The sequence below is a fragment of the Oratosquilla oratoria genome, chromosome 11 (genome assembly GCF_046742065.1).
Source record: "Oratosquilla oratoria isolate Oo_2021 chromosome 11, ASM4674206v1, whole genome shotgun sequence".
Lineage (NCBI taxonomy): Eukaryota > Metazoa > Arthropoda > Malacostraca > Stomatopoda > Squillidae > Oratosquilla > Oratosquilla oratoria.
The window spans coordinates 64131716-64144215 of record NC_134787.1 but is presented as its reverse complement, the minus strand read 5'-3'; the positions used below and the strand labels follow the sequence as shown (position 1 = coordinate 64144215).

The window sequence follows — 12500 nt, the reverse complement described above, 5'->3', positions numbered from 1 at the left end:
TATATATATACATATATATATGTATATATATGTATATATACATATATATATACATATATATATGTATATATATATACATACATACATATATATATATATATATATATATTTCTAAACAGAAATGTAGTAGCACATTTGTAAATGACACACATCTCTTCTTACTGTAGTTTATAAGTCCCCTCTGTTCTCTATCTTATGTACTTTCCTGAAGAGGGCTACAGTGGATAGCCGAAATATAGGATTCTTCTTTATTCGAAGTTTATTCTTTCTCCGACTGTGGGTTCCTGTGTGTCATATATATATATATATATATATATACATATATATATACGTACATATATGTATATATAATATATATATATACACATCTATAACTCTCTAAAAAAAATTCTGGAGCGCTCCCGATCTGAGTCGGCCGGCCCGGGGGTGTCTGCGACTTCCATTGTGTTTCTGGGACACCCCGCCGGCCTAGCTGTAAGCATACATTTGAAAGTTAACGGGTTGGGGTTTCTGAACTACGGCCCCCTTCTCGGAGTTGGTTATCGTTAAATGGCTAAAGAAACTGAAGCTCAGAGAAAGAGGAGGATACGACATTTCTGGAGTTGGGTCACCACGAAGAAGAGCCAAGACAAGAAAAATGTACAAAACAATAAAGCGCTTTTCAACAAGTTAACAGCAGAGCACTCTTCTTTATTCCCTTCTCTATACGCTGATAACCAACGTTTCTGGTTGGAGAAGGACATTAAAGAGTTTCATCGGAAAACTCTGTCTCTCAACAAGATTCTTCGAGATAGTAAGGACTATGAATACGAAGATTCTCTTTTCGACTCCATTCCCTTATTGGAAGAAGCGATTAATGAAGAAACGTCAGATAATTTCATTAAGCATTACTTTGCGGGATACAAGAGTTATGCCAATAACGGAGGAAAGTGGTGCCATAAGACGTACCAGAAGCACTACCTTGAACGGATCTTTAAGAAGTACAAAGTGGCTGAAAAGAGGAACAAACACGCTATAAAGAAGGTCCAAAGAGAAACAGAACAGAAGAAGAAAAGAATACAGTTAGAAGCAGAAGAGAAAGAAAGAACAGAGCGGAGAAAGGAGGAAGCTGAACGAAAGAAGAAGTTAGCCGAAGAAAAGGAAAGAGAAGCTACAGCAAAGGCGAAGGAATTAGAGAGAAAGAGACTCGAGGCCGTAGAAGCTTCAAGGAGGAAAAAGGAAGAGAGGGAACAAAGACTTCTCGAGACAGAGACGTTTAGAGCCAATAGAGAAAATAACAGAGAGAAAATGAAGAAATACAAAGAGATACTAGCAAGACAAGAGAAAGGAATAATGTTAGTAACAGAAGAAGATAAGAAGTTACTCGAAAAAGTCCGGGAGGAAAAGAAGGAACATTGGGAAGGGGGGATAAAACTTGAAATGACGGATTACGAAGAAGACTGTAGTGGTTTGAAATCACGAATAAGGGACACCTACGACGTTGTGGAACACAGCATTGGAAAACTTGGCGACGTAAAGTGCAAGTACTGTGATGTTTTAAGGTGGAAAAGGGAGACAGAGGGTTTGTGTTGTAGATCGGGACAAATCCCAGCTGTGAAACCCTCTGAGATAAAAAACGAAGAGTTCAAATCACTATTTGAAGGTGTTACCCCTCTTTCTAAAAGATTTCTTGAGAACACAATCGGGTTTAATACTGTCTTTAGTTTCAGTTCCTTTGCAACATCCAAGAAATTGGAAAATGCAGCTGAAAAAGCTATGGTGTACAAGATAAAGGGTGCTATATACCACAGAACCAGTTATGTGAGGCCAGAGTTATTAGTGGGAGACAAGGAGACTCGAGGTATGTTTTCGGACGAAGAAAAGTTTTCCAACGGAGACGACCTAACGGGGTTGTCGATAACTTCCTAGATCTCTATTTCTATAACAGTAGAGAGGAACACATTAGACTCAGAACCTACGGAGAAGACCTAACGGGGTTGTCGATAACTTCCTAGATCTCTATTTCTATAACAGTAGAGAGGAACACATTAGACTCAGAACCTATAAAGTCTCTAAGTTGTTTTTGGAAGCACCTATAAGCGAGGAGAAAAAATCAACTAAATCCAGAAGAGAAATAGAAGAAAGAGAGTACAACGAGAACGAGGAGATAATTCGTATAATATTCAACTACCTTCTCGAAAACAATAAGTGTTTGAGACAGATTTTGTCTGAAATAGAAAACTCCAGGGAACTGATAGCATTGCATATTGAAAAGCATAAAGAGATACCACAAATGAATCTCCAACTTAAAGCGGTTGAAAACTTTGAAACGAAGGAACATAAAGGAGTTTACCACCTTCCGACATCAAATGTGACTGTGGGTGGTATAGTGAATCTAGACGACGAGCACGATCCTCTTTTAATAAAGATAACCAGTCCCAAGAAGGATTCGAAATATAAAATTAGGTTTGTGGATCACACCAGTTTCTTTTATGATCCGTTCCAGTACCCTTTATTGATACCCAACGGAGATATGGGTTACACGTATCTTTTGCGGTCTCTGAAGGCTAACAAAGCTGGGAACGAGAAGAAGATTTCTCCGTGCGCATATTACGCTTCTATGTTTATGGAAAGAGAGAACTGTTTCACAGCTCTCTTTCAATGTCGAACACTGTTCCAGAGGTTCGTTATTGACTGTTACGTGAAGGCTGAATCAAATCGATTAGATTATATCCGTTTTAACCAACATGAAATCAGAAAAGAGAGGTCCGATATTCTTAAGAGTGATTCAGCCCATAAAGGACAACGAGTGCTACTTCCTAAGTGTCAAGATACGGTTCTCCGGATTTTTTCATAACTTTCACTATGAGTCCGAAATGGAAAGAATTGACACTATACGGCGACACTATTAACGTCTGTAATCGTCCAGATATAGTTAGTCGTGTTTTTAAACTCAAGGTAGACCAACTAATGAGAGAGTTATTAACAGATAAAATATTCGGAGAAGTCTCAGCTCATTTGTACAGCATTGAGTGGCAGAAAAGAGGCTTGCCTCACGTTCACATTCTTCTATGGATGAAACGTAAAGTGACTGAAAATACCGTTTCGAGCCTAATATCCGCCGAGATACCCGACAAGAAAAAACACCCAGAACTGTATGATATTGTTACCACTAACATGATACACGGACCGTGCATAGGCTACGATGAAAGCTCCGTGTGTTGTAATGGGAAGAAAAACGATAGAGGGACGTGCCAGAAAGATTTTCCGAAACAGTGCCGTTCAACGATAAAATTCGGAAACAACGGCTACCCTCTCTACAGGAGAAGAGCTGTGGGAGAAGGAGGTTTCTCCTTTGTGAAAAAGTTAAAGGAACAGGAAGTAACTATCGACAACTCATGGGTGGTGCCTTACAACCCCTATCTTTGCTTGAGATTTAACTCTCACATAAACGTAGAGTGTTCAAATTCTATTAAGGCTATAGCGTACGTTACAAAGTACGTCAACAAAGGATGTGACAGAGTTCTATTCACTAAAACCGAGGGAACCGAAGAAATCAATGAAATTAAGAACTTCACGGATGCAAGATTCGTTAACTCCAACGAAGCAACTTGGAAGATATTCAGATTCCCCATACACAGTAGTTACCCTCCTGTTATGAATCTGGACCTCCATTTAAAGGACGAAAACGAAGTATTCTTCAACGCCGATTCCTCAAAGACAGACATAAAAAAGAAGGCAAACAGAGACACTCAGTTGACAGCATTTTTCAAATTATGTAGCGTTAACGAATACGCAGCCACCCTAACTTACAACGAAGTAGCTGCTTACTTCAAGTACAGCATTCCGAAATCATGTTGGGAGGAGAGGAAAGGTAACACTCACGCTATTGGAAGGATAAGAGCTGTAACGAACAAGACAGTAGAACTGTTCTATATGAGAATGCTTCTAACCCACAAGAGAGGTCCCAAATCCTTCGAAGACCTCAGGATGGTGGACGGTGTACTCTACGGAACTTACAGGGAAGCCGTTAAGGCTATGGGTCTTTTAAAAGATGAAGAGACTTGGAAACAGACTATCCTGGAGATAATAAACTACACAAATGACCGCAAAGAACTTCGTTCGACTTACGCTAGCATGTTAGTGTTCTCGGATCTAGAAGACCAGAAAGATATCTGGGAAGAAACAAAGGATCTCTTCTCGAGTGATTTTCTATATCTTAGAGGGTTGAAGGATTACAACGACGAAATATACCTCGATGCTCTTGACGACATCCAAGAACAAGTTTTCAATTGTGGAGGAGGAAACATAGTCCACTACGGCTTACCTTCTTCCAGAAATGGAGAAAAGTCTTCAAACGTGATAAGGAGGGAGAAAGCCTATAATTCTAAAGAATTGTCCGAGACAGTGGAGAGAGCTCTCCCTCTATTAAACAGAGAGCAGAAGATTTGTTACGATAAAATCATTGAAAGTGTTGGTTGTGAGACGGAAAACAAAAGCAAAGTGTTCTTCTTAAATGCACCTGGTGGGACAGGAAAGTCCTTCCTTTTGAATCTTCTTCTAGACACAGTTCGTTCGAAGAGTAAAGTGGCTTTAGCTGTGGCTTCTTCGGGTATAGCAGCTACTGTCCTTCACGGGGGAAGAACTGCCCATAATATGTTCAAGATACCACTGATGGAACATAACGAAAGAAAAACATGCAACATAAAGCACAAGTCCGAACTAGCTCGATTGCTTCTTATGTCTTCTTTGATTGTGTGGGACGAAGCAGTGATGGCAAATAAGAACACAATCTCAGCCCTGGATATCACTTTGAGGGACCTTTCCGGTCTTGATATTTTCATGGGAGGAAAGACGTTCGTTTGTGCTGGAGACTTTAGACAGATATTACCAGTTGTAAGAGGAGGAGGAAAGAACGACGAGTTGAACAGTTGTCTGAAATCAAGTTACTTTTGGCCTTTCTTCGAAGAGTTAGAACTGATAAAGAACGTTCGACTTAAGAGTGAAGACGAAGAAAACATAAACTTTGCAGAGAAATTATTAGAAGTTGGAGAAGGAAAGTACAAAGAGTGTCACTTCGGAGAAGGTTTCGGGGTGTTAGTTGACAGCAGAGAAGAGTTAGTTGAAAGAGTGTACAGAGGAATGGGAGAGAACATATTTAACGTCTCTTTCTTTGAAAAGAGAGCTATAATATCTCCCACGAACAACGACGTCGAAATCATTAACGAGTTTGTGTACAATAAAGTGATTGGTAAGGAAGTGGTTTACATGAGCGTAGATGTCGGTTGTGAATCAATAGAAGGGATGGACGTTCAGGAGTCAGTTTTCAATTATATGGATAGCCCTTCCATTCCTCCACACAAATTAAGGTTGAAGGAAGGAGCAATTGTGATGGTTATGAGGAACATTTGCCCTCCGAAAATCTGTAATGGGACTAGAGTTATGGTAACAAATTTGAGAAGGAACGTTATTGTTGGAAAGATTTTAACTGGTGTGTACAGGAACACACAGATCTTACTTCCTAGAGTTACTTTAGAGGCAACAGACACCCCTGTAGCCTTCAAGAGATACCAGTTCCCTGTCAAACTCTGTTACGCTATGACAATAAATAAGTCCCAGGGGCAGACGTTTGAGAAGTGTGGTGTGCTACTGGATTCATCACAGTGCTTCGCACACGGTCAACTATACGTAGCGTGTTCTAGAGTTACAAGCCACGATTCCCTCATAGTTTTTCCAGGATATACAAAGAAAGGGGAAGAATACGAGTTGAGACCTTGGGTGAATTGCGTTTATGAAGAGGTGTTCTGTGATGTAGATAAAAGTAAAGTTTCTTCTTTGGAGGATTTAATCTTTGAAGATAACTCTGAAACCTCAAGGATACCAGAAGAGGAACCCGATCAATCCATAGTCAGCATATCACGTTCTGTGTTCGAGAAAACAGAAGGAGAAGTAGCTGCGATGATCTTACCAGAAGAACTCTTCGAAGAAGAGAACTACTTGAGTCGAGGGGAAATGGAGGATAAAATTGAAGAAATCGAAGAGAAGATTGGAGAGAAGATTGAGGAGAAGATTGAGAAGATTGAGGAGAAGATTGGAGCTAAGGATACCAAAAACGAAGAAAGATTTGAAAAGATTGTCTACGAAATAGATGAGATTAAAACCATGTTGAAGGATTTCGTAAAGAGAAAGAATAGCAGCGAAGAAGAGGACAGCGAAGAAGAACTCACACCCAAGAGAAAAAAGAAGAAACTACATTAAATGTATAGTTCTAAGGTGTTTTAAGTAAAAGGCAGATGAAAATCTTTGGTTTTATTAACTTTTTTATGTGTATCATCAATGCCCGAAGGCCAAGCACACCTGGCGTAGCCAGGTCCGGCGGAGCCGGGTGCTTGTATATATATATATATATATATATATATATATATATATATATATATATATATATATATATATATATACATACACACATACACACACATACATACACACACACACACATACACACCGCCACTACAGTGGTTCGGGTTCGAATCCCGCCTAGGGCTGAAATGATTTCAATATCGCTGCGCTGCGAGTCGTTACTCCAACTCTCATTGGCGGGGAGTTGGGTGTGTGTGCGCGTGTAAGGTCACAGCATTACCCACAGATCGGTCATATATGAACTTCGAGCTCTCTTCCGGGAGCTGTCGATCACGAGTCTAACACGTGATCCAAGACCATGGTGAATCACACACACAGAACATAGGGAACAGGAAAATGGGGGGGGGGGATGACGTCGATTGAAGAACTCTTTACTGATTTTATTCTGGCTAACGTCGGTTCTGCAGCTGAAGAATATTGCCCGGATTTCGACAGAATTGAATGTATAAAGCACGTTATAGTGGTCAACCCACTTCCTCTCTTGTGATTCCTTCTCCTCTTCCTCATCTTCTTCTTCCTCCTCCTCCTCCTCCTCTTCTTCTTCTTCTTCCTTCTCCTCCTCTTCTTCTTCTTCTTCTTCCTTCTCCTCCTCCTCTTCTTCTTCCTTTTCCTTTTCTTCTTCCTCCTCCTCCTCCTCCACCTCTTCTTCTTCTTCTTTTTCTTTCTCTTCTTCTTCCTCCTCCTCCTCCTCCTCCTCTTCTTCTTCTTCCTCCTCCTCCTCTTCTTCTTCTTCCTTCTCCTCCCCTTCTTCTTCTTCTTCCTTCTCCTCCTCCTCTTCTTACTTTTCATTTTTCTCTTCCTCCTCCTCTTCTTCTTCTTCTTCCTCCTTCTCTTCTTCTTCCTCCTTCTCTTCTTCTTCCTCCTCCTTCTCTTCTTCTTCCTCCTCCTCCTCTTCTTCTTCTTACTTCTCCTCCTCCTCTTCTTCTTACTTTTCCTTTTCCTCTTTCTCCTCCTCTTCTTCTTCGTCCTCCTCCTTCTCTTCTTCTCCCTCTTCCTCCTCCTTCACTTCTTCCTCCTCCTCCTCTTCTTCTTCTTCCCCCGCCTCTTCCCCTTTCTTTTCTCCCCCCCCTTTCCTCTTCTTCGTCCTTCTCAGCCTATTTCACCTCCTCCTCCACTCCTTCCTTCCTTCCGCCGCGCTTAGTCCTATTTTGGTGAGGCAGTCAGAACCGAGCTCGACGAAGGGCATTGCGCAAGCGCAGGTGTCAGTCTGAGGAGTGATACCAAGGGAGGAGCATCGCCAGACGGAGGTCCTCATGGGCGGGCATAAGCAGACTTCCGGACTCTCGAATTGTTTTCAAGTAAGAATATCTGTGGTTTGTGTTGTGAAGGAACGAAGCAGAGAACACTCGAATAACTTTGTAGTTTTTTTTTTTTTTTTTTTTTTTCTGATAGTGTTTGGAGAGAGCGAGCTGATTTTGATATTTTTACTGGAAATTTTGTATCTTCGTTACAATTACGCGTTATGTTTCTGAGCAACGAATTTTCACAATAAGGCTTATAGCAATATATATATATATATATATATATATATATATATATATACATATATATATACACATATATATATATACATATATATATACATATACATATATATATATATACATATATACATATATATATATACATATGCATATATATATATATATCTTGATGGCCGAGTTGTAAAGTCAATGTCGCACTTGTCATGAGGTTACCCGGTTCGAGTCCTGGGTAGTACCACATTTCAATTTCAAGCATGCTGGCCTTTGATGGCTTAGAATTAAAGTGCATTGTGGTTGTTAAAACGTATATATATATATATATATATATATATATATATATATATATATACATATATATATATATATATATATATATTGGTGGGCCACCAATGACATATTAAATGTCACCAAAAGTAGGAATAGGGTAATAATGAAAACCCATGCGCCGCAAATATTTCAGTTTATCCAATGCCTGCAATGCAAAGAAACGTGTGCATTTTTTGTGCGAACAGTTAATTCGCGATTGTCCTTACAGTTATGTACACCGGGTTCGAATCCTGCCAAGTGCTGAAATAATTCCAGTATTGCTGCGCTTCGAGTCGTTACTCCAACTCTCTTGGGCGGGGAGTTGTGTGTGTGTGTGCGTGTAAGGTTACAGCATTACCCATAGATCGGTTATACGAGCTCTGAGCTCTCTTCTGGGAGGGAAATAGCTGTCGATCATGAGTCCAGCACGTGATCCAAAGACCAAGGTGAATACACACACATCTGGACAGTAATAAAAATGCCGGGATGGAGAGCAAAGTTCGGCGCTCCCACTCACAGTATTTCTTATCTATGATGGAAGGTACGCCAAGGTATACCAATTTGTTTGTAAACGACACAAAGATCACAAGAATAGTGAAAATAAAGTATACGGACATTTTTCCACATGGACATTGTCCCACATCACACTTTCACACTTCCATTTTCCAACATTGTCATTTTTCCACATACAAGAGGACACCTTCCCACATTTTATTAATTTCATGATAATTATTAATGTGCGATAAGGATGATGCTATAACTTAGAATAGGTTTACGTGACTTATGGATATTACAATTCAAGATCAAATATAAATATATTAAAAGAAAAATATAAATAAATGGAAAATGGAAATACCCATTATTATTGAAATTCCAAGATTTCTTTGACCTTGAAAATACATAGTAGGCCTATTTCAATCTATGTATAAAAATTATATGAATATTCCAATGATTTAGGATCATTTATATACATTAAATGTCCATGTGGGAAACTGTCCGTATACCGTACATCACGACGACTTCAGTTCACATGCTGTATGATTTCATGAAGAGGAATGAGTTATATATTTTTAAGAAAATGTCCCGGATTCGAAAAATTAGGGAGAAATTTCGACTGTCGCACAGATATAGACACTAGACTATTATTTGTTTGTTTACGTATCTACATATCCATCTATGACCATTTATCTATTTATCCATGTATTCCTTTGTGTATTTCTAGAAAGACGGTGGAAGTTGGGTGAGGCCGCTGAGCAGCTATGAGGAGTTTTACGTCCGCTCGGTGGCGCGAGGAGCGGATGTCGTGGCATTCACCCTGAGCATCACAGCTACGCAAAAGCTATCTGAGGCGACTGTGACCGACATCTTCCTTCAGTTATTCCAGTAAGCAGTCCCTCTCTTTCTCAAATGCTGTTAACCCATAACTGCAATTTCCTTTGACCTTTACAGTATATAAAATTACTTCTTACACTCTGGTGATGCAATCCATAACCTCATTTTCCTTTGGCCCTGCAATCCATAGACATACTTTCAACTCCTCATATACCAATGTTGTTTACATATACGTATATAGTATACATAAGTATGGGTGCATGTGTGTTACAAATGTATACACACGTGATTGTATGTGTACTATAAACAATAAACAAATATTTGGGATGGAAAGATAGAAAAGGAATGGGGAAGGGGCTCTGGGATTATGTGGAAAGCTAAGAAACGTAATGAAGTACAAAATATCCACTGTTGTATATAGTTTTCATTTAGTTGGTTAGGTTCCCTAACCCTAATAAATGTCCTTAATCATGATTTATTTCCCAAATCTTAGTTAATTCTTCTTCGTATAAATTAATTTTCCTAATCCTAATTGTACTACTACTACTGTACATTCAGCCACGCATCACCAATCGCCTTTGAGTCTGAGGGGGTGCCTTCCCTCCCTCCTTACTCCAACTCCAATACCAGTCAAACAAGTTTCAGGCCTCCTCAAGGACTGTACCTGACCTTTATAAACGTGTTATGAAGAGTATGAAACGAGAGAGAAGTAAAAGGTGACTTCTCATAATGGCCGAGGGCAGTGGACAAGATGCAGGGATGACCCGTCATCCAGGAGATGCCAAGATGAGAGGGAGGGGAAGGGTTGAGGGGAGGGGAGTATGTAGGGGATGGAATGGGTGGGAGTGGTTTTTATGCCTTTGTCTTTTGGCTACCTCCCGTGTAAGGGGGAAAAAACCTTTGGAATATGTATGTATGTAGTTACTGTCAAAGCGAGAACCTCAGACGTCTTGTGTCGTTTCCGCGTTGTCCAAATTTCGAATTGATATGTCCCAATGTATATCTATATTCATGTACGAAAAAAGTGAAGTCCAGGAACCATGATGGTATAAGTGAAATAGACCGGACATACAGGTACTTTATTTCAGACGTTTCGAATCCTGTCCGGAGTTATTCCTCAGACGTTACAATGATGGAGATATTCGATCTTTCCTTGGAAACGTCGGGCATAAAGTACCCATTCTTGAGTCTGGTGCAATTTAGTTGTATTCAGGTACATGGTCCTATATACATACATATGTATGGTACCCTGAGGATGCCATTAGGGAGAATTGGTCTTCCGTTATTCAATTTCCCAGTGATTCCTGCAAATAGGTAAGCATTATATATGTATATATATGCATATACATACATATATACATACATATATATATATATATATATATATATATATATATATATATATATATATATGTGTGTGTATGTATGTGTTTGAGATGAGGTGCCTGAGAAGTATGATAGGGGTTACTAGGATGGATAGTGAGAAATGAGAAGATGAAGAGGAGAACGGGGGCAGAAAGTTAGCTGGGAGATATGGTTGATGAAAGAGTATTGGGATGGTTTGGACACATGGAAAGAATGAGTGAAGAAAGATTAGTAAAAGAGGTGTGAAAGGCAGAGGTGGAGGGAGTGAATATGAGGGGACGGGCGACCAAGGATGAGATGGATGGATGGGGTAAAGGGGGTATTGGGAAAGAGGGAATGACTGTTGAGGAAGGACGGGAGAAAACAGAAGATAGGAGTGAAAGGAGAATAGTCGTGGATGGATGATGCTGTGATGCACGAAAAAAAACTGGGTGGGAGAGGGGGGGGTGAGGGAGTATGTGTGGAAAATAATTTGACGCAGTCCGAAGGGGTTTCTCACAGGGGACGGAGAGGCGGGTCACCGATTAAATGAAGCTGCATTGCTGTGGATGTGCTGTCTTGCGACACTGCTTCAGATCCAGGGCAGTGGGCGAGATGCAGGGATGACTCGCCATTCAGGAGGAGCCAAGATAAGAGGGAGGGAGTGGGGTGAATGGAAGTAGATGGGGGATGGAATAGGTGGGAGTGATTCCCTTGTAAGGGATGATAAAATGGTGTGTATATATATATATATATATATATATATATATATATATATATATATATATGTATATATATATATATATATATATATATATATATATATATATATATATATATATATATATACACACACTTAAAAACTAAATTCCTATTCTCCCGGTGATGACGTCATCGCTCTACGCGGTACTTCCCAGAACAAAGGAAAAAAAAAGCTGCTTGCACAGTGGACGGGTTGTGTTGTTGACTTATTTGTTTACTTATTAATTCATTTATTTATTTTATTTACTTATTAATTATCTTTTCATATCTTTACACGTTTGGGTGGATACTTCATGTCAGGACGTGTTCTCAAAAACAACGAAAAAAATTGAAACTAATATATATATATATATATATATATATATATATATATATATATATATATACATATATATATACACACACATATACATATATATATACACACACACGCCATAGGAAGGATCTGGGTTGACCTGGAAAGGTAATATTGAATTCGGAAAAAAATAAGCCATAAAAAACAGATTGGGACACAGATGAAGTGTAACACACTCCTTGTCCTTTCCTTCTTACAATGAAGTACAAGTAATGGTCCAATTACCGTCACTTATAAGTAATATGGCGGACCTTAATGGCGTTATGAAAGATTAACAGTAACACATAAAAACAGTAGCCCTACAAATAAATACTCCACCGTTTTGCTCATCCCGTCTTCATATTTATTGTCGCCATTTCCTGGTTTTCTCTCTCTTAGTTTTAAGTTTTATATTTGTATTTATTTTGTATTAGGTCGTGGGTATCTAGTCCTTAATTCAATGTATGGAAGTTCCAAACACAACTTTTCTTATGTGTAGGCGGTCCGGGTTCGAACCCCGTCCAGAGAGAAAAAAAAAA

The 12500-nt window shown here is 39.4% G+C and overlaps 3 protein-coding genes across 3 annotated transcripts in view; all 3 read left to right on the top strand.

Annotated features, from left to right (window-relative positions):
* The first annotated feature begins 1419 nt into the window (after positions 1–1419).
* LOC143030068 (uncharacterized) lies at positions 1420–2836 on the top strand. Its single transcript, XM_076193271.1, has 2 exons — positions 1420–1840; positions 2070–2836. Exons 1-2 carry the CDS (start codon positions 1420–1422, stop codon positions 2834–2836), a joined length of 1188 nt encoding a protein of 395 aa, XP_076049386.1.
* An 8-nt stretch (positions 2837–2844) lies between these two features.
* Positions 2845–6002, top strand: LOC143030067 (ATP-dependent DNA helicase Pif1-like). Its single transcript, XM_076193270.1, has 5 exons — positions 2845–2937; positions 3940–4183; positions 4544–4875; positions 5161–5667; positions 5856–6002. Exons 1-5 carry the CDS (start codon positions 2845–2847, stop codon positions 6000–6002), a joined length of 1323 nt encoding a protein of 440 aa, XP_076049385.1.
* A 1570-nt stretch (positions 6003–7572) lies between these two features.
* LOC143029881 (uncharacterized) overlaps positions 7573–12500 on the top strand; it is a 14551-nt gene continuing 9623 nt past the window's right edge. Inside the window, exons 1-2 of the mRNA XM_076193051.1 lie at positions 7573–7697; positions 9412–9572. Of these exons, the coding sequence (XP_076049166.1) occupies positions 7653–7697; positions 9412–9572 (206 nt within the window). The 5' untranslated portion in view covers positions 7573–7652. The remainder of the gene's footprint in view (positions 7698–9411; positions 9573–12500) is intronic.